The sequence below is a fragment of the Engraulis encrasicolus genome, chromosome 6, assembly GCF_034702125.1.
Source record: "Engraulis encrasicolus isolate BLACKSEA-1 chromosome 6, IST_EnEncr_1.0, whole genome shotgun sequence".
NCBI classification, from domain to species: Eukaryota; Metazoa; Chordata; class Actinopteri; order Clupeiformes; family Engraulidae; genus Engraulis; species Engraulis encrasicolus.
In genome coordinates, this window is record NC_085862.1 from 25988220 (window position 1) to 26011607 (window position 23388).

The window sequence follows — 23388 nt, forward strand, 5'->3', positions numbered from 1 at the left end:
ACTGGCAATCGGTCATGAAGTGTTTATGATGAGAAGTAGTTATTGTTATCCCATTTATGAGAAGGGGAGTTGGATGTGATGAGTGATGATTTTTATTACATGCTGGTTATGATAACTACTGTTTTCTGGTCTTATTAATTAGTAGTGTCACGTGTGTGTTATATATAAGTAGTTACTCTATCCTGGGGGTAGGGGCGCCTCACTTGGGTCGCTGGTTTAGGATAGTAGTGGGGTGGTGACGGGTGGGCTGGGACACACCTCACCACATACACCTTCAGGCAGGCACCGGACATTACTGAAGCCCACTCTACCAAACCCGAGGGAGCTACCCAAGACAAACATTGCTGCCAGTCTGGGAGTAGTGAGGCCATTAGTATTGGGCGTGGGGGACCTAGATCCTGTCCCGTCCTGTGCTCCCCACGGTACGAGTTAATTAACCCCTACAAGGCGGCGGTATACTCCCGTCCGCTACATCAAGAATGTTTTGGGTTTTTGTAGTCTAAATAGGCTGGGGGTAGGCCTATGTGTCTGTCTGACTTGTCAAGACACTAAGGAAGAATTCGGTTATATCGGTGATCGATTTGTCATCCCTGAGTACCTTCCGCATGCGCAGTAGAACGACTCGTTACAATGTAGCCCAAGATCGCCGAGAGAGACTGTTCAAAGCGGATAACATGAAAACATTCCTACACATAGGTAAGTTTAGGTGTTTAGTAACATCTCACAACAGTAGAGTACTTTTTTCGCAATGCTGCCTTTGCAGAAACATGCAGTTGCATCCATCGATGAAATATGTCAAACTATGCTCGAAAGCTTGCCCGAACTTGACTAACTTTCCTATTGTTAGGTGAAGTTCATCTTTCTTGCTTCGGGGTAATGAATGGTTCAGACGGATTCAAACGCCTAATATGAAGAACGTTTATTTGCACAGTGACCGCGATTCTTGTGTCTAATGAAAAGTTAAGGTCGTGTATTATGAGTCAGGATCTGTAGAAGACAGCGACAGCAATGCAGACCTTCAAACAGCCGAACCTTGATCTTTGATGATACTAGTTGGCCTTTACCTGCTAGTTAGATAGCAACATGTTGCGGTTTCTCACCCTCCTGGCCACCAGTAGCATGATGTCATTATAGGATAGCTGTCAACAACAGGACTGGACAAGTTAGGATCACACACTGTAATAACATATAAGGGAGAGGGGTCGTCATCAGCTTAGTTATGTGTTTTTAACTGTATGCTTTCTCTGATTCTTCTTCGACTGTCACTTACCAGGTAACAGTTGCTGTCAGGCAAGACAGTTCCATCTTGGAAAGGTCAGAATTTCACCAACTCATGGAAGGAACTTTGCCTTTGGTTGCTAAAGGACTTGCTCATCATAGACTGATACCCTTACTTACTGCTTACGATGGCAGAAGACGCAGACACTGTGTTAAGGAATGGAAATGGGCAGGAGGCTAGTCATCCAGGTATGCTTGAAGAAGAGGTGCAAGCTCTCATGACAGGCTTGCCTTCAGCAGCCAAAACCCATACAGACAACAGCACCCCTCTCTGGCCTCCATCACCACCACCACCTCCACCATCTGAGGAACGCTCCCGCCCGCAAAGCTCAGACGCGATGATGGACAACCTTGATGTCTGCAGCAACAGCAGCTCAGGTGGTGGTGGGACCGGGTCGCGACCCAACAGTAGGAAAGCGGACTTGGAGGACCTGGACTCCTTCAACCTGATCGAGCCTCCTCCCCTGGACTGGAGGTCCGACTCCTCCAGCGAGGCGGGAGGCGCGGCGGGGGAGGTGGACCGGGGGGAGACGCCGGAGTACACCGGCACCCCCAGCGAGGACGGCTCTCAGCTGGCCTCCTCCATCCCAGAGGCCCCTCTGCTGCTGCCGTACCACCAGGTGGAGGACGACTACCGGAGCCAAGACGACGTGGGGAGGAGAGGTGCCGAACGAAGTGGCGAGGAGGTTTCACAAGATGAGGTATTAATAGGAGAACATTCGAAGCAGGAGGAGGAGAACCAAGAGAAACAGGAAGGGAAAGAGAAAGCGGAGGAAATGCATCAGCAGCAGGAACAGCCACAGGAGGACGAAGAGAAGAGTCAGGAAGCGGAGGAGAAAGCGAACGAGCCGAGCATTCAGCAGCTTGACGTCGACCACTCCCGTATCCACACCCTGCTCTCCCACCTGCAGCTCCTCAACCCATCCCCCACCCCTGCCTCGGACAGCTCCAGCCCCAGTCCAGAGCCCAGCCACAACACCTTGCTAGACCTCTCCGACTCCAGAGGGGGTGGTGGTGGTGGTGGTATTGGTGCGTCTTATGGTCTTCACCACAGAGGTGGCCGTGCGACATATGGCGACTCCATAGAGGGTGTGTGCCATGTCGACTCCAGAGGTATGGGTGCAACGTACAGTGACTCCATGGAAGGTGTGTGCTATGTGGACTCTGGAGATGGAGGTGCCTCTTATGCGGACTCCAAAGCAAGAGTTGCATGTGGTAGTGATCCCATCGGAGGTGCATCTTATGCTGGCTCCAAGGCAGGAGGAGGTGCATATTGTTCTGCCGACGACTCCAGAGGGGGTTCCTCCTACGCCCCACTTCCCTGTCTGGGCCCCGCTGACATCCTGCATTCCCAGGACTCCTCTGCGTCGGGCCTGCTCTTCACCGAGAGCCACCAGCGAGACATGCTGGGTCTCCTGGAGGGAGGCTCCTGCTCCCCCGAGAAAAAGAGACCACCGCCACCCCGCCCTAGCCTTAGCCCCCCGCACCTGAGCTACGGGCACCTGAGCGCCGGCGTGGACGCCGTGGTGTCTGTGTCGTACAGCCAGGAGGACGCAGAGCGGTACTGGGAAAAGAGAGGAGGACACGAGCGGGATGGGGGAGCTGCCGAGGATGAGGTGCATGCGGTGGAGTACTCGGGGGAGGAGGTGGAGGAGGCGGAGGGGGCGGTGTGGCAGAGGAGGGAGGAGGAGGAAGAGACGCCCGCGGAGGAGGGGGGAGAGGAGTTTGCAGCCAGCGGCACAGATGCGGTGAGTGGATACGATACGATGCGATAGTACTCAATTGTCAGTTTTCTCTGAAATCGTCGTTTTCCATCCCTGAGCAAGACTCGTTTAAGATAGGACACTATACAAATGACATCACAAGACTATACATGTGCCATGCATGTGTGGAGATTAAGCACTAATTGACATAAACAGAACCTGGATAGAGGTGTATGCTGTTGTTGTTGACACCAACCACAGGTATTTTCCCCAGGTTCAGAAAGCACATTTAACTTCTAACAGACGACTGAGGTTAGCTGAGATGAGGTGACTTCACTGAGCTGATGTGTGTTGAGGGGTCATCATTAATCAATAAACACCTAACATGGCTAAAAAAAACAAAAACTAAAAGAATTGTCAACGCATTTAAAGTTAGACCCACATAGATGCCACAGCCGCTCTTCAATGTTGTGTTGCACAGATGCTGTTTCCAGTCTTAATGGGTTGATGCAGAGCTGGTTGGATCAAATGAAATGCAACTCTGCACCTCTAGTAGCTGTTAAATGTTTGGCAGGCCATTTTAATATGTAGTGCACACACTGAAACATCATCTTTAAGTCTTTAAGTTTAACTCAAAGTTTATTTAGTTTATTTTTCACATTGAGAAGGGAATGTGAAGCATGAAAGAAATAATGAATGTAAATTCTATTGTCAGCACAACATAAACCCGATGTACTAAGATTAAAATGTGAACTGTGTAAAGGATGAGAGTAGACTTGACTTGGTCTGGTCTTGGTGTAATTTAATTCTTGTTTTGTTTTTACACCACAGGATGCTGAACCTCGGCCTCCATATAAAGATGGTAAGAACAATGTTGTTGACACACATCTTTCAATTCCCCCAGTGTAACCATTATACACCTCTGGGTTAATCTGGAGTCTTCTGCTGTACACGGGTCATTATGATGGAAAATAGGGAAAAATAAGTGCAAATGCTGTGATAGACCTAAAATACCTGTAAACATGCTTCACCTTTTGGTGTGTTGTAGAGCCTGTAGCATTATAACCAGAAGAAAACATGGCACAGACACTAGCCTAAAACCTGGTACTGCAATAATTAAAGTAATATAAATGTGAACACTAGTCTACAAATGTCTCAAACACTGTCTCCTTTGTGTTAACAGTTCCTTAGTGCCTACAGCATAATGACTACAAGAGCATAATCACAAGGTTACAGGCTGATACTGTACTCCTTTTCTCCTCTGACGTTACAGTGCTTATAGCTATATAACTACTTAAGTATGAACATTAGGATATAAGCTAATCTCATCCTGTTCTCTTTGATAGTGTCTATAAGCATTAAGATACAGACTAAGTCTGTATCTTAATGCTTATAGGCACTACCAACGCGTTGGATATAGCCGTGGCCTACTGTTTAAGGAGATGGGCTTTAGATCAGACGATGGCAGGTTTGAATCCCACCCTTGCACTCACTACCACACTCCATGGCTGAGGTGCCCTTGAGCAAGGCACCTAATCCCATACTGTAACCAATCCCCTGTAAATAACTAAGTCACTTTGGATATGAGCGTCAGCTAAGTGCAGTGTATTGTAATGGATACAAACTAATACACCTGTTCTCCTCTACTGCAGCATTTCCTACGACAACATTATAACATGTGTTCGAATGTGAGATGACAGACCAGTGTGTCGGATGCTATCTGCTAATGTCCTCCTAGGTAGTGCCTGGGTCAATGATAGTTTTTTTAGTAACAGATGCCAGGTGGTACAACCAAATATACCCATGCTAATACCCATAAATTGGTTAGTATTATTGGTAGTTAATATACAATCAATGAGTATGCTCCTTAGACAATCCAGTAAAAAACAAATAATCCATACAATAGTGCCATTAGTTGTGGTTGCACCACACTGACGTCTGCAACTATGAAAAGCCAGCAGTGGCATAGTAGTGGTTAGGGTGGCGGACTTAAGATCAGAGGGTTGCAGGTTCGTATCTCACCCTTACCCGTCCTCTATACAACTCCATCCATGGCTGAAGTGCCCTTGAGCAAGGCACCTAACCCCACATTGCTCCAGGGACTAGAAGCATTTCCAGAAAAAGGCCCTTTATAAGGGTGTTAGAAGCATTTTTTAGTAAAAGTTGGGAACCTAGTTTTCTAAGACAATTAAAGTACCCTGAATTCAGCTAGCCTGGTTCCCAAGCTGAATTTTGAGTTTTTGACCATGAAATGAGCAAAAAACAAAATGGCCGCCGAAATTCTTGATTTTGGGCAGAATGCGTTAGAAAGTACCACTTCTCCATGGAAATAAATGTGCAATGCTCACATGTTTGCATTCAACATGTATTCCTACACTTACACAAAGGCAAAATGTCATGGCAACAAGATAAAAATAACTATAATTATGCCTTTTTAATAATGTGATATCCAGAGGTGGAAAGAGTACAGAAAATGTGTACTCAAGTAAAAGTAGGCTATCTTTACTTTGCCTAAATCCTACGCGAGTAAAAGCAAAAGTATTATCTAAACATCTACTGAAGTAAAAGTAAAAAGTACATGTAATTTGAGTAAAAAGTGCTTAGTTACTTTTAATTAGCTTTCCTCTCGAGAATGTCATGTTTCTTTTTCTTGAATATTGTCCTCCATAACCTCTATCTCTTGCTTGGCACCAGCAATCTTCCCATGCATTGATCCAAAATAGTAAAATACTGGAAATCCGTGTGCCATCCTGCATAGTCTCTCATTTCTGGCAGATTGTGGCATTATTGTGCATGGCATTTTGTCTCTCAGTCAATTTGTTTTACTCTGTACTCAGGCCAGGTTCCAGTGTAATTGAGTAAAGTACTTGGGTCAAAATGTACTCAAGTACAAGTAAAAGTATTAATTTAAAAAATTACTTAAAAAGTACAAAGTATTCATAAAAGCTACTCAAGTACAATATTGAGTAAAAGTAATAAGTTACTTTTCCACCCCTGGTGATATCCTCGTAAACTGGCATTCAATAGCAATAGTCTCTGTAAAAGCACATCATCATACACATTTGTCATTCAATAAGATTTGGAAAGAAGAAGAGAGAGAAAGAAGATAGTATTATCTAAATTAAAGACTAAATATTAGGACATGAATGTCCATCTCTATGGAAGCACACTCTCAGCTGTACTATTAGCTGAAGACCTTTGCAATCACGCCAAAGGTCCAATCAACTGTGTCGTGGGCGGGATGTCCACTTTGTCAAAACCGAACGGTTGCGTGTGAATAAGCCACTTTGATGACAAACCTCTCTTCGAATCATGTTTGCTGCTTTTCACGCTTCTGCCGCCTCCTCTCCCATACAAAGTCAGTTACTTCTGCATCTTTCCACACGTTGAACGCCGGCGCTGTGTTCGCACGGTAAGGGGTCTTACACACCAGGGCGGTAAAGCGTCGCAGAACGGACGCGTTTTTTACCGGCGTCGGTGAAAATACATTGAAACATATCTCTCTTGGAGGGGCTCAAAAGGGGCCCCACACATAGCCTCCTGTACTAGAGAGATATCCCAGGGGGTAATCGTCTGACGTAGCACGGGGCGCAAGTATCTAGTGGATGGGCACTCAGAGTGTTGGAAGTCTTGTAGAAAGGACAACAGCGTCGGTACTGAACACTGAAAAGTTGTCTTGTCGCGTTTGTCACACTAGCATTTGAAGACAGACCACTTCAGTTTCATACAGTGTCCCAGTAGATTAGGCCCTGGCCCCTTGAATTGTCCTGATAACGTTATCCAGAAAACCGGTTAGGTTCAAATGTTCCCTTGCCAGACCCATAGGGGCAGGTGGCCCCTGGGCTGGGGCATGTCCTCCTCCTGGTCCGGAGCCAGACTCAAACCTACGGGCGAGGGGAAAGTAGCAGGAGGGGGCGAAGCCCCTACGCTCTCAGCTGAGGCCCCTGAGCCCCGTGGGCTAAGGGGAGACAAACCCTGAGAAATCTCGCCTCCTTGCAGGAGGGGAAGAAGGGAGGCGTCAGGCGAAGGCGCTCGTGGTGCATTATGCAGGACTTTTGGAGTCTACAAGCGCGCCGTGTCTGGTGACAGGGTGCGCTTTCATGCAAAGTGCAGTGGCCTGCGGTTGCCCAAGGGGCTCCGAGGCAGCTGCTCGAGCTGGGGAAGCCACATCAGCCACTAGGGTGGTGGTCAGTCCCTGCTGTATGAGATTCTCTGTGGTGGCAGGGAGTTGGGATAAAGAGTCGTTCACCGTAGGCGGAAGATCGGAGCGCTTTGCCAGAGGGGAGTCAGAGTCTGACTCCACTGAAATGCGTTGCCAGCAGTCGACCGTAGTCAAGAGAACAAAGGGACAGAGCGGGCTAGAACTAGTCAAGCTCTCGTAACTCGTGTCGTTCAGGGTACTCGTGAACTCAGTCAGGAGACGTGAGTCCAAGGAACCGGGTACGCACAAATGTGTGTAAAGAACTTTTACTTCGTATCGTCTCTAATCTGCCGTGAGTAGATTCTGTCATTGTGAAGTTTCTTGCTGCCATGGAGGACACTGTACATTCCAATGCAATGTCTGATCTCAGGTTAAAAGAGAGTGTCCACCTACACAAAGCTGATGCTGCCTTGGTGATCACAATGATGCTCTTTTATTGCCTGTGACATTAACCCACTTCATAGCCTGGTCAGAATCTACCTGGCTAAACTTGTGAGCCGATCTCTTGACCACAAAGTGGCCTTTTTGGAATTCAGACCCCATTGTGCATAATTAAGATGGTCATACCGCTTAAAGTAGGGCAACATCAGGCTGAAAGAGTGAAAATGAAGATCCCAGGTAGCTTCACATTGTGCTCTTGTGTATTGCAGCAGAACAGTAACCATATCCATATACTGCCACCAGTTCACATCATCAGATTGACTCAACATTGTCATGCAGAATACTTCTGTCCTTTTCCTGATCATGGAATGAAATCAGTTCACTAATTGTCTGAGGATCATAACCATTAGCCATCCTAGAAAGACAGGTATAGAAGACTTGGCATGAGAAGACCCTAAATGGATTGCAGAGTCAACTTGTGTGCCATGGCTTTGTTATATGCCTTTCCTGCCAGAACAAGTTCAACAGGGCCTTATCCAAGCAATCCACCATCCATACATTGGTCAGTCCAGAACCAATCATATGTTCTCCTATGGCCTTAGGACAGTTCATTGACATGTGAAGTCCTCCTAGGCGAGGTATTCATTTGTTGTTCTAAGTCTGCAGTACAATGCTTGGTCAACTGTGATAACGCTATGTTCCTGTCCAAAATGTGAAGATATAACAATGCATCTGTATTCAAAGTATCAAAATCCTGTGTAGTAGCGAGGACTATTGGCAAATACCCCGCAGCAGTCTGTTGTTCCTTTGATGACAGTGACTGATTGAACACTGACCAAGAAGTCTTCATGTCTAAGTTTTGACGGTGCAAGAAGAAAGCTAGACCCGTAGCCTTTGCTTGTCTAGCATACGTGTGCTCCTTTCCAGATTTGCCAAAGCATGATTCAGCAATGGGTGCTGAAAAAGTTGGTTTGAATGTCCTAGGAGTAATCCTAGCTCCATCAGGGCATTTGGCACATTTAATGTATGTCTAGTGGACACCTCTATATCTTTAACAGAATCATCAATTGGTTGGCCTCTTGTCCATGCTGCTATTTGTGTTGCATGGGAAGTATTCTTCCCATCAAGTGTTTTATCCAGGATATCAATGTTATCACATGTGTAGTGGATGAATTTATCTGCCGCAATGTTTGTTGGAATAATGGCACCACTGTCTTGGTTCAGTGTTTTTAGAGTGCTCTCAGCTAAGGAGGTCCTGGACTTGGAGGACCTGGTCGTAACTCAGACAATGACCAGGTCTTTTACCCAATAGCTTGATAAGGAGTCCATTTTTTTGCCATCACTGACACAATAAACAAGGGCTTTAGCCTCACTCAGAACTCTGCTTTGAGCAAGTTTTTCCTTGCCACCAATTCCATCATCTTCAAGAGATGTCTGGCCACTAACAACCAGGCTGAGGAGCATGTATAGACTATCTGGAATGTCTGCAATAGCATCTGATAGAATATTTAATTTATGTCTAAACACTTTTCAAAATGGCACAAAATAATTACTTATGCTATAGGCTATGTAACATCATGGTGTCATCTAGCGATTTCTGGACAGTTTTCAAAGTGCCAATAGCAAGTTTCAGTGATTTTTTGGAAACACTAAATACTTCACATTATGCTAAGTATTTCTAAAATACTTACATCAATTTTCTTTATATAAACTTTATATAAATTTTCATATAAACACACATAGGCTACAAATATCTTATTAGAAAAGCTAAATATTTGAAACGTTTAGGCTAATACCAACAATATTAGCATTATTAGCATTCTAGAAGCTATTTGATACTTTTTAAAATCCTCTATAGTAGACACATTCATCAAGAAACATTAATGGGACACAAAATGTTAGAAAAGAGCATTTATTTCCAAGTACAGCAATACTTGGTAAAAATGCTCTGTCAAAAATCGCATATTTTGGCAGCCATTTTGTTTTTCAAATTTAACTGTCAAAACCTCAAAATCCAGCTTGGGAACCAGTCTAGTTGAATTCAGCACACTTAAATTATGTTAAGTACATAGGTTCCCAACTTTTACTAAAAAATGCTTCTAACATTCACAAATATGAAAAATGTGTCTAGACTACCAGGGACTCTAACCGATATAGTGCAGGTGGATATGTCAGAAAAAAGAGGTTTAGGAACATTTCATATAGATTTTTCCAAATTGTGTTTTTTATCAACTACAAACCCCATAGTCTTCAAATCCACCTGTTTCCATTTTTTTTCCGAAGTGGAAACGCCCAAAATCCAAGATGGCGGATATGCAGTCAGATTCTAACACAATTGAATGTAATGGAAGGAAACATGTCATATACATTTTTGGAATTGGTGTTTTTAGCATCTGGATACAAAACTACCTGATTCTATTTCCCCCCTTCATTTTTAGAACCAAAATCCAAGATGGCTGACATAACATATAGCAAAAATGACATGTTTGGTGTTTTGAGGTCTCTAAAGTCAGTGTTTTTTTCTTGTATTTTTAATATTCTTGATGTATACAGGACCGTTCAGTCAGTCATTACATGAACTTTTTCAAAAATCATTTAAAATTTATAAAAATTCAACATGACATCTATAAAACGATTGCGTAAGCTTACCTCTCTATATGGCCAGCTGATGTGTCTCATCCCAAATCTCTGCTGGCCCCTTTGATAATTTGTGTTTTATATTTCTAGGACCCCCTCTGAAAACAAAACAATCTGTTTCTAATTTTTAGAAGCAAAATCCAAGATGGTCAACATTGTAGCAAAATATGAACATTTGGTATTTTCAGGTTTATTAAGCTATTGTGTTATTTTGTACACCTATTGGTAATATTTTGATAGGCACATAACTGTCATTACATTAAATGTTTCGTCTCATAGGAAGAGCATCTGGAATTTGGGGTGACACACTGTAAATCTTGTGCGCACATGTCGGCTAGCAATTGGCTAGTTGCAAAAAGTTGGCCTGTTGCCTCCAACTAAACTCTTTAGACTGCTCAGAAAGTAAAAGAAAATCCTATTAATTCATTTCATTGAACAACTGTAACAAAGAGGGTGGAGTAATAAAGAGGCTTCGAAACCCGCCCACCCAATGCAAAAGTGTGTGCTCAAGTTGGGTCTCCTAAGGGGGCGTTGTCCCCTCCTTCTTCTTCTATTTTTGAGGTGTTTGCACAAGAAATGCGCTACCGCCATCTACAGTGCTAAGGGGACTCCATTTATTCTCAACCTGAGGACTCCGAAGGTCTCCTAACCGAAGGTCTCCTAAAGGGGCGTTCACCCTACAGAAAGTGGATACCAGAAATGAACTGAAATGACTTATCTCTGTCTAGAGTATCTCTGACTGTAAAAAAAAAAATAATGGGCAAGAGGACCACTTTCATGATGTGCAGCATCATTGAGGGAGCCAGTTTCTTTTCATTTTTATGTAAATTATTTTCATAAAAGATTCACACTTGTGCCACTTATACAGATCCTCATGATGCCAAAGGTCTCACAGAGGTCAGTGTATGATAGTGTGGCAATCAGCAGTCAGCGCACCTGCCAATCTTGCACCTGAAACACAGAGGACAGACCAAGGAACCAGCAGGGAGGACAGCCAAGCCCCCTTGAGTCATGACATATGGTAGTACTTTGGGTTTGGGTTCAAATAACAGAAGGCCTTGGTTCCAAGTCGTGTGAGCCCACTCTCCTCTTCTTCACTACACATGGCTTCAGAATTGGGATGACTTGCTATGAGGCCAACATAGGCATGCCAACCAGATGAGCCACAACAGACCCACAGAGACGTGATCTCAATGGATGCTACTGATGGTGAAGCATAATATTAGACACCATGGATGATATAGGCCTAAGTAAGTTGGGAATTATATGAGGGACGTTCAGAGCGTGTGAAGCACGAGTGGGCTTACCGTAGGAAAGACCATATCAGGGTATGACCCATCACTACAGTTGAGGATATTCTCTGACTGTCATGCCAGAGAGCCCAGTTCTATGAGCAGAGAGCATGGCAAGATTGTTGGCATTGGAGGAATGCAACATCCCGAATAGAATATACGGTTTCACAGCCTTCAGATAAGCTGAGGCAGACCTTGAAGCAACTTTGTAGCCCTTTGCCTCGATATAGGCAGCCAATCCAGTGAATGTGCATATTACTGTACAGGTAGCACTGCATAATAGGTAGGCCTACTGTACATGAAGTGACTCATAGCAATTGTTGTTGGAACAATCATTTGGACCAGCATGGAATCCTCTGTGCTCGAATTCACAAATGAATGGCGTCAGAGTAGAGTAGAGTATAATTTATTGATTTATAGACCTGAAAGCAACATTAATGTTGATTTTGCTAAACAAAATGTCTTCCATCTTGGATTTTGTAATGGGCTTAGTTTATGTAATGGCTGACTTCACATTAATGTAACAAATATTACCAAAACAAGTCAACAATGGCTTTATAGACTTCAAAATATTAAATATGCCAATTTCGCCATAAATGATGTCAGCCATCTTGGATTTTGCCACAAAAAATGAAGGAAAACATTGAAAATAATTTGTTTTCTATTCAATGTTGCCCTGGAATTATAAAACAGTTCAATTGAACCTTAAAACGGCATTAATGGTGAAATTTCTACACACAATGGCAGCCATCTTGAATTTGCCACTAAATGTTCACAAAAAAAATGGAAACAGGTGGATTTGTATTCGGGGGGGGTCCTAGAAGTAAAAAAAACACCAAATGGAAAAATCTATATGAAATGTTCCAAAACTTACATATCAACCTATACTAATACCCTGTATTTTATTTTAGCTTTGAATAAAAAAGCATCAACTAAGTGTAATGTAAGTAAAAACATCATCGACCTGCTTATAAGCGCAAGGCACCACAGACGAATGTGTCCTATTACAGACTAATGCCCTCCTGGTCTGGTGTCTTTGCTAGTGCCTGGCCCGTGTGACCCAGACGACCTGTTGGATGGGGTGATCTTCGGGGCCAAGTACCTGGGCTCCACGCAGCTGCAGTCGGACCGGAACCCCTCCACCAGCGCCCGCATGGCCCAGGCTCAGGAGGCAGTGGACCGCATCAAGGTGGGCATTAGGACCAGGGTTGCCAGATGAGGCTGATGATTTCCAGCCCAAAAAATGCTCAAAACACACATGGAAGCACTAAATCCTGCCCAGTTCTATTGATTTCTATGGCCAAAAATTGGGTGGGTTTTTCTGCTAAGTGCCATTTTTACAGGAGGCCGTGGACCGGATCAAGGTAGGCATAAGGACGGGGAGTTGCCAGATTATCATCGACTTTCAAATCTCTTTTCGAGACTTGGTCTGACCAAGGCCATAACGATTAATGTTTCCCAAACGGCATGGTTGAAGGTTGTGCCGAAGCTTAAACCAGAACTTTTCTTAGTCCCAATAGAACGTCTCTGCCCACTTCACTGCCTTGAACACGCCTCTAGCCAGAACCTTTGGAGCTGCTCAAAGGTGATTGGTTCCCGACAAAGTGGGTGGAGTTCCAGATTTCACGATGCTCAGAAACTATATTTTTATTGCTCCTGGCCTGACTAGGTGTTGCGTCACAAGGTAGGGCATCGGGACATGGAGGAGGACATCATCATGTGCAGTAGAGCAGAAGAATAGCATCATGTTCAGTAGCCTGAATACTGTACGTGGCACAGAAATGGGACTATACGAGGTGCAGTTGCTCTGATTTGTGTGTGTGTGTGTGTGTGTGTGTGTGTGTGTGTGTGTGTGTGTGTGTGTGTGTGTGTGTATTGTGTGCCCGTGTTCAGTCCGTATTTTTTTGTAACTAATTAGTAACTGGTAATTAATATACTGCAATGAATGCACTGTACTGCTTCGATGATTCACTAAAAACAGAAATCATTTAATTCATACAATAGTGGCATTAGCTGTGGTTGCACCACCCTGACAGAAGATGTCATTGACCCCAATGTATATTGTGTGTGTGTGTGTGTGTGTGTGTGTGTGTGTGTGTGTGTGTGTGTGTGTGTGTGTGTGTGTGTGTGTGTGTGTGTGTGTTTGTATTGCTGTGTAGGCCCCAGAGGGTGAGTCCCAGCCCATGACTGAGGTGGACCTCTTCATATCCACACAGCGCATCAAAGTGCTCAACGCTGACACACAGGTTGGCCATCCAGACTAATATAATATTACCTGTTTGCTATCAGAGTTCAAGAGAGTTGTTGTGCACAAGCCCACAGCAACACAGGTGCAGGTGTGAGGAAGGAAAACTTGATCAAAGATGAAAGTTCAGAAAACTGTTTCACATCCTCAAAGACAATATGTTATAACATTCTGTGTCATTGTCTCCCTCCAGTGGTACTTCCAGGTAGTGACTTATTTGTCTGTTTTTGTGGAGTTGTTGGAAGTGACAAGAGGAACAAGTGATTAAGTGGTGATCCGGATCACGACCCGGATCCAGAAGATTTTTCACCATTGTGGGATAGGGCGAATTTTGACATTCCAGTTTTATAATACAAAAACGTGCCAGAAAGACTTGAAATGATAAAAAAAATAGGGTGTAAGCCCCATGGCATTAGGACCGGAGGTTTGCAATCTCTGAGTGCTTCTAGTTGATAATTGCATCCCATATCTCTTGTCAGGAGGCGATGATGGACCACTCTCTGCAGATGATCTCCTACATCGCTGACATTGGCAAGGTGGTGGTGCTGATGGCACGGAGGAAGCCTGTGGGACGCAAGGGCTCAGACGCGGCACAGAGTGCCAACCCCGCCGTACCACCAAAGAAGTGCTGGATGCTCTGCCACGTCTTCATCTCTGAGGATGTAAGTGGACAATGAGATAGCTTTACATTAACCCATTTTAGCTTGATGCTGCGTATACTACGTTGTTAACTTTGAGTTTGGCGCCTGGAGGGCCATGTTTTTATGTGCTTCGGAGGCTGAGATATTTAGGTTTTAATAGGCAGAGGGCACCTTTTCCAAATAGGGCTTAGGCATTCAGTAGGTATTTTTTGCAGGTGCCTTAGGCTAAAATGGGTGGATCGCAAATCTTTTTCGGAGCACCTTTTTAAATATACAGCTTGAAATCTTGACGCTCACATTGCAACCTGTTAAAGTAGGTTTGTCACAAAAAAAACCACAACATATTTTTGTCAACTCTTGAGTGCAGAATCATGGAAAAGCACCATCCAGTGAGTTATGTTGAACTGGTCAGTCAAAGCCACAAAATACTCTGCTTATCCCTCCTCATCGGAGGTCTGAAGAAAGGGCAGGGGTGTTCACTATTTTCAAAATGATGCCTGCTGGAACTTTCTCTCCAATATCTCCTACCCTACATTTAATAGTAGTACTAGTAAATGATAATACACTAATAAGGTAACCTTGACTGATGTGAGTAGCCAGTGTGAGTAGCCGGTCCCCACCCCATTTTACACGTGGGGTATTGAGAAGTGTTTTCTTCACGAAGTTGTAGGGCTGCCTAGGACACACTGCAGTCCGAATGTAGCATAGCAGAGATTTTTTTAGGAAGGGGAGATAGGACAGAATCGTTAGGTGTCCATAGAAATCAACGGTGAAGATTCTTAACGCAATTATGGCGTCTACCCACACATCTCCCGCCTTTCTGGTAACAAGAGCCAATGTGCCTGCTGAGCTGCGTTGCCAGTGATCCAATCATCTGGCTGCATCGGCGCACGAGAAATTATGCACATGCTCAGTTGTGAAAAGCCGTTGCTCTCGTGCCGTTATGGAACTACTGCGCCTGCGCTCTGTCAAAAAAAACCGTGAGAAAAGTGGCTTAAAAAGCTTTATTTTGACTCGTATGACACAACCAAGTAGTCTAGATTGATCAGTTTTTCACGGTCGTTTCAACCATATGGTTTTCACAACCGCTGGGTTCCCCTCCGTCCTATACTCAGTTTCCCCATTCATTTTTCCCATTGACTCTGAGATCTGGTCTACTTAATCGCGAAATAGCCCTCCGAAGGCGTCACCAAGATGGCCGCCATATGTCCCCTCTCAATCTAAACTCTCTCTGAGCATACTAAGTTGATGTCATCATCACTCATGAACACTCCTCCTTTTTACTGATTGGTCTGACAAAACGGTGTTCCATGTGACCTGTACAGAAACAGAACCAGTGTAGTAGAGTTTTGTTTAGAACATGAGGTTTATTTCCCAAGCCAGTCAATCAGGAATGGTAACATTGGTGAGGAAAATCATTGAGCATGAAATTATAAATATGCATGAAAGAAAAGCCCACTCAAGCAGATTAAACATGTTAATGTGTATGGAAATATGTAACATTCCACTGACTACCTGTGAGTCATTCCAGGAAGCGCCCTGTCCTTAAAAGGTGCCAGAAGAGTCTTCACCTTTTACTCAGCTGTCATGTGACTGAGGAATGACTAGGGGTGTAATTCACAGCCTCCATGACGACACGACTTGATATCGATTTCTTAAGGCGGCGATTTGATTATTTTCGATTCTTAAGAGTGCCCTACAATACAATTTGACTTGATCCAATTAACTTTTCCTCTTCTATTATGTTGCACAATTAACAGCTAGGGCATTGGGCAGGGGCCAGCAATTCGATTATTTTTGTTACCCAAGTATGCCAATTGAAACATTTCGATTGGATCGTCAGCCGTAGGATTGATACATCGATACGTGTCGATTATTATTAACACCCCTAGAATGAACTCAGTGTCGTTGTTGCTAAGTGCCAATATTCACTTCCCTTATTGAGTAATTGTAGCAACACTGAAACGTCCCTCCGACTTTGTAAGATACTGTCAATTATTCAGGAAACATTGCAGAAGTGTTGCATCTTTGGAGCTTATAATGAGGAAGTGGACTCAAATGTTTACTGTCATGTACTCATCTGTGAAACCTAAAGGCTTACATAACCTGATGATAACCCTATAGAGAACATACTGGAAAATATCTTCACTGAGTGCCTCAGTTTCACTGCAACAAGAATTACTTGTACGGAATAAAGGGAAGATGACTAGTCAACTTCTGCTCTAAGGGGCCGTCTCTACATACCCGGGTATTTTGATAAACAAAGACCTGTCCCTTCGTTTGTGCCTTTTATTTACACACAAATCGAATCTTTTTTAAAACTCTGGCAAAAGTGGAGATTTTTTAAGAGCTTCGGTTAGCATTTACATAAACAGAGGAAACCGGAGACTTGAATGGCATTCTCCTTACCGTGTACAGGCTTAGCTTGTTCATGACAGCTCTTGGCAGCATATTAATGCAGATTTTGGCAATGATGTGAACAAAGATATTCTGGTAAACGTAGGGAAGAAAAATGTTCGTTTATGAAAATACCTGGGTAGTTCTACATATAAACGGCACCTAAAGGAAGGTTCTAGGCCAGAGGGTTCTGAGACAGGTTCTAGTGTTCCAAATGAGTAACATCTGCTCCTCCTTAGATGGCGAAACTGTACAGTTGATTGGAATTGTATGCCCTTACAAATGCTGGAATTTTCTCCTGTATTTTCAGTATTACTCACAGTGTCAGTCCCATTGTGTCTCAGTCACTTCAGGCGGTAAGATCATCTATTGTTTGTGTTGTGTTGCCAAGGTATTGGATATTACAATGATGACAGCATCAAGTGTGTGTGTGTGTGATACTCTCCTTATGCTTAACACTTAATATTTAAGACTAAGGAGCCAAAGCCCTTTTTAGCCAAAGGGTCAACGCTTAAATTCCCCACACTGTCACGTTGGCTGGGGAAGTGTTTGCAATCAAAGGGTCATAAGTTCACTTCCCAAAAACAACAGGCCAGTGCTGAGAGTGAATGACTAGCACACTCCCCCATCCTTCCCCAAGACTGAGGTGTCCTTAACAGGAAACCATCCCCACATACTGCCACACACACACACACACACACACACACACACACACACACACACACACACACACACACACACACACACACACACGTAATGGGTGTCGTGGTACAATGTATTATCATCACAACATGACATGTTTTGGGGACCTTGGCTTAAATAGTTACATTGTTTCCTCTTCCCTAAAGGCTCAGGTCATTACCCTGACAGGGTAGATAATTAATATAGCTTACCAACAATTCTAATGGTTTACCCCCTGTAGTCACATTGTCCAGGCCATTGGGCTAGCATTTTCTGTGGCATACCAACTAGCAGTTGTTGTTGTTGTTGTTGTTTGCTGCCCTCTCCCACAGGCTCAAGCAGAGTTGTACAAAGTAGAAGTAGAAGTACTCTGATGGATGTAATTACAACTCTAGAAGTATGTTATTACAAAGTTGAAACCATGTAATAGAATACCACTAGTGTTGTAATTACGGTACATCTGTAAAAGTACTTCTACTCCTACTTTATACAACGCAGGGCTCAAGTCATCACCCAGGCCACTGGGCAAGTGTTTGCAGTGGCCTACCAACAGTTGTAAATGCCATGTTCCGTGTACAGGCTCAGGACATTGCTCAGGTGATTGGACAGGCATTTGCTGTTGCATGGGACAGCAGTGGTGTAATGGTTGGGGAGCTTGACTGTAGATCACAGGGGTGCAGGTTCAATCCCCACACTTATAAATCCCTTCCTCCCTCCATGGCTGGTGCCCTTGAGCAAGGCACCTATCCCCACATTGCTCCAGGGACTGTAACCAATACCCTGTAACATCTGTAAATCGCTTTGGATAAAAATTTGTCAACTAAGTCTAATGTAATGTAATCCATATCAACAGTTGCTATTGTTTGCGGCACTTTCCCATAGGCTTAAGTCATTGCTCAGGTGATTGGGTTTACAGTTTACAGTGGCCTACCAACAGCCCAATTGTCATTTTCGCTCCATAGGCTCGGGTCATTGGGCCATTGGGCATTTGCAGTGGCCTTGTCATGGCAGACTTCCCTGTACAGCCGTATCAGAGATTCTTTAAGTATATAGAGATATGCCAACATAATAGGTTGCTATGGGCACCTAACATGACCAGGTTCCGGTCTGCCTAAAAGGGCGTGTCATAATGCTCCTAGCATTGAATAGAACAGTCCTTAGGTCTGCCTAGGTCTGCCTAAAGGGGGATTTCCCCCCACTCCCCCTTGCAATAATAGAACCCGGAAACAATGGGCCAATGGAACCTCTCTTTCTCTACTCTCTCTGGCCATATGTCCGTACCCAGGTGATAGGGCAGGTATTTTCAGTGGCATACGGACCAACAGTTGTTATTGTTTGCTCTCCCACAGGCTCAGGCGTTTGCGGTAGCTTACCAATACCAACAGTTTAATTGACATTTTCTCTCTATAGGCTCAGGTGATTGCTCAGGCCATTGGGCAGGCATTTGCGGTGGCCTACCAACAGTTCCTGCAGATCAACGGCATGAAGCCTGATGAGTATGATGACTTCCTCAGCACCCAGGAACAGTACAACGGAGACCTGGTGCACTTCTCCTGCTCCGAAAATATCAGAGAGGTCAGTTCTGCATGTGTGTGTGTGTGTGCACGTCTGTACATTATATAATATTGATAAGGCGTTGTACTTCAAACCAGCAGCACAACATTTCCCTATTCTCTATCTCTTTCTTTTTATCTTTCCCTCTCTCTCTTTCTGTTTTGCGCTCTCTCTCTCTCTCTCTCCATTTACCAACCCGGATAATTTTCCTTTTCTTTTTATATTTAACCACCATTCATTCGTGTATGCCATCTCTCTCCTGTGTGTAACTGCTCACTGGACTTAAGCTGTGGAGGAAATTTACTATCCCTTAGTCTTACTATCCCCTAACTCTCTTCCTGGCTTCACACTACAAGTTGATAAACCAGTGGACCTATTTCTCTCTCTCTCTCTGTACCCTCTCTCTCCCTCCCTGTCTCTCCCTGCCTCCCTCGCTCCCTAGGTGTGTATCCGCAAGTCTCTGGGTGAGATCCTGGGCCTGGCGGTGGTGGAGTCCGGCTGGGGTTCCATCCTGCCCACGGTGGTGGTGGCCAACATGCTGCACGGGGGCCCTGCAGAGCGCAGCGGCGAGCTCAGCATCGGCGACCGCATCATGTCCGTCAACGGCACCAGCCTGGTGGGGCTGCCCATCGCCACGTGCCACACCATCATAAGGGTACGTCATATGCCTTGCATATGAGATGTCGTTATAATACCATGAAATAGAAAGTCTTTGGGTGCACGATAAAATGTATCCAAAAAGCAAACGCGTTTCGCTATCAAGCCTTCATCAGTGCGTGGTCGCACTGATGAAGGCTTGATAGCCGAAACGCGTTTGGTTTTTGGACATGGTGGTAATATAAATAAATAATGAGACGCAGTTTGTGAGTGCGGATTTTTCTTCCTTAAGAATATACAAAAGGCACCAGCCTGGTGCCCCATCGCCACATGCCACACCATCATAAGGGTACAGTGTTTACATGACTGGGCTTTGCAGTACAGTACAGTACAGTACGTTTGAAGTGTAGCTATAATACCATGAAATGACCATAACCGCTCAACTGGCAATGCACAAAAACATATAAACAAATATTTACAGTGCTTTTGTGCATATTTCACACACATTGCATTACATTACATTACACTTAGCTGATGCTTTTTCCAAAGCGACTTGCAGTTATTATGACAGGGTATTGGTTACGATCCCTGGAGCAATGTGGAGTTAGGTGCCTTGGTCAAGGGCTTTGGATAAAAGCATCAGCTAAGTGTAATGTAATGTAATATGTGTTACATTTCAACATTATATATTTCATCGTGTGCATATGTCTGTCAGAAATTGGTCGATCATGGTCTTTTATCTACGTATGCTGGTGTCTTCTGCATATGCTGCTGCTTACTTCAACTCTACTCTACTGTGTGCACTCTGCAGGATCTAAAGAATCAGACTAAAGTGACCCTGAGCATCGTCCACTGTCCACCCGTCACCATGGCGATTATCAGACGGCCCGATCCCAAATACCAGCTGGGCTTCAGTGTGGAGGACGGCATTGTGAGTTTTCCCTTCAAGTTTTTGCTTTAGTCTGTATGTTGCAAATCCGACCTTGTTAGAATGTGTCCGGAGTGAGAATGAAATGCGTGGAGGGGCATGTTCCTCTGGGCTCCTCTTGGACTCTTCTGACAATTTTTCAAAATGGCACACTAATCAGACAATTTTTTTAAAAATAATGGCAAAATGTTCATTGTGTGAGAGTTTTATCAAATTGTCTGATAATTGGCCCATGGGCCATCTCCTAAGCACCTGCAAGCTGAGGTGTGCGGAAAAAAGCCCAACAAGTTCAAAATGGCTCACACGTCGTTCTTTCTTTCTTTTTTTTTTACTTAAATGCTGTTTCCGCTGGGCAGATCTGCAGCTTGATGCGTGGCGGTATCGCAGAGAGAGGAGGCATCCGCGTGGGCCACAGGATCATAGAGATTAATGGCCAAAGTGTCGTGGCCACACCGCACGACAAGATTATCCAGATCCTCACCAATGCAGTCGGAGAGGTGAGACTTGGTGCTGACTGTGTGCATGCACGCATGTCTTGTGTAAAGAATATAATTTATGGTAGATTTTTGATGAAAAAATAAGGATATGTTTGTGTTAGGATTTATTTTCATTGGGTGTTGAATTTTACCACGTATGGCTGTATGACAAAATGTGATTCCTTGGTTACAATGTTAATTTACAATTCCCATGTGTCTGTGTCTGTGTCTGCGCGCGCACGTGCGTGTGTGTGCATGCATGTGTTAGTGTTAGTGTTTGCATGCATGCGCAGTGCACTAACTCTTAATTGAATTTGCCTTGTGTAACAGATCCATCTGAAGACGATGCCTGCATCTACTTACCGACTGCTGACTGGGCAGGAGCAGCCCCTGTTCCTCTGAGATGGGAAGGAGGAGGAGGTAGACGAAAGACAAGATACTGTATGGGAGAGACGAGAGAGGACAGAGGGAGGAGGAGGAGGGAGACAAGCAGTTGAGAGATAAGAGATGGTAAATGGAGATAGAGAGCGAAAGAGAGCGAGAGAGCAAGTGAGTGATGGAGGATTTCACATACTCCACTCAGGTGACAACAAAGGCATCCTTTGAAGCTAGCACTCTCTCTCTCTCTCTCTCTCTCTCTCTCTCTCTCCCTCTCTCTCTCTCTCTCTCTCTCTCACTCTCGCTCTATATTGCTCTCTCTCTCTCCCTCTCACTCTTCTTTCCTCCCTCTCTCTCTCTCTCTCTCTCTCTCTCTCTCTCTCTCTCTCTCTCTCTCTCCCCTTGCTTCCCTCTTCCTCTCCCTCTCTCTCTCTTTCCTCTCCATGACTGCCCTGCCTCAGCCTTCTGCCCTGCACAGCCCAGCTGGCCTCTCTACCATCAATGAACTTCAAGAGTGTCGTTTGTTCATTCATGAACCACTGCGCGAGCACACACACACACACACACACACACACACACACACACACACACACACACACACACACACACACACACACACACAAGGTGCCACTGTAATACAGTATTTCATTATTTTTACAGCCATTGCCCGCAAAGCTATGGAGACGGCAATAGTTTACATACATGAGGAAAAGTACAGAAAATATTTTAATACAGATTTTTTTAGGTGTATCGTTTTGGTATGTTAGATAAAAAAGCAAAATATAATGCTTATTTATTTTTATGCCTAGAGATGAGAGCAATTTAATACATTTGCTGCACGTACACTGGGGCTGAATCCGGAGCATTCACTTATTCACCACAGCAGGGCACCATGTAGGAAACAAAACGATGCAACTGGTGTCCTATGTAGTGTACACTACACACTAAGTAGTGAATAAGCAAACATTTGGGACACAGCCTTGGGGCCTATACTACAAAGCTGGTTCAGGATAAGTTAAGGTTAAGTGAAGAGGTAAATCATCTAATAAAAGAGCCTGGAGTCCTAATTTTCGTAAGAAAAGCTCTTGTATTAGATGATTATACCTCTTAACTTAACCTTAACTTATCCTGAACCAGCTTTGTAGTATAAGCCCCTGGTGTCCTATGTAGTGTACAGGCAATGTAGTGAATAAGCAAAGATTTGGGACGCAGCCTTGGTGTGCATTTCGTCTTCCATGTTTCTCTGTAGAGTATTATGCCTGAGGTCTATGCAATTGTAAGAAAAGCCTTATTTTTTGGTATGCTATGTTGTTCTTGTATTTCACTTTGTCATATATATGGAGACACCTGAGATACTGTTGACCCCCTTTGTCCCGTCACACACACACTACACTGTCTTTGTGTCATTCTGTAGACCTGAAATAACAATGTCCCACAGTCTTAAATAAGGTTAGGCCCATGATCACAAGTGCTCGTAAAACGTTCTCTGTAACCCAATGTCAGTGCCTGTACGCGAGGAAAAACAAACTTTATTGTCAACACTCTGGATGAACATTTCAGCACAAATAGTAATATATCTTTTTAATGACTGATGCCTATTAAAATGAACTGTCTCGAATGTGTTGTGTTGTTGACTTGCTGGGCAAGACTGTTTACTGACTCCATTTCACTCTGTCTTTTGTCTGTGAACTTTCCATTTTTGTTTGCCATTCTGTTAATTAACCCAAGTCTTGATTTTAATGAAAGATTACCCACTATTAAAAGGGTCATAATAACATAAGTGATAGTCTGTGATGCTGAACAAAGGTCATCTGAACCTAAATGAAAACACTAACCTAGCAATTCCAATTTGTCAGTAATATACTGTAAAAATACGGAAATACGCCCTTATAAAGCCACTTTTTCATTTGATTTTAGACTTGTTCTTCCCTCCAAGAATAGGGTGAGTCACAGAGCTACCCACAGACTGCATAGTTGTGAGGAAAAGGATGGATTTTTT

The 23388-nt window shown here is 44.1% G+C and overlaps 1 protein-coding gene across 1 annotated transcript; it reads left to right on the forward strand.

The window, feature by feature from the left end:
- The first annotated feature begins 615 nt into the window (after positions 1-615).
- Positions 616-23129, forward strand: si:ch73-40i7.5 (amyloid-beta A4 precursor protein-binding family A member 3). Its single transcript, XM_063201030.1, has 11 exons — positions 616-696; positions 1274-3026; positions 3813-3843; positions 12536-12681; positions 13652-13738; positions 14217-14399; positions 18867-19031; positions 19453-19665; positions 20419-20538; positions 20892-21032; positions 21342-23129. Exons 2-11 carry the CDS (start codon positions 1407-1409, stop codon positions 21411-21413), a joined length of 2778 nt encoding a protein of 925 aa, XP_063057100.1. The 5' UTR covers positions 616-696; positions 1274-1406; the 3' UTR covers positions 21414-23129.
- Positions 23130-23388: the final 259 nt, after the last annotated feature.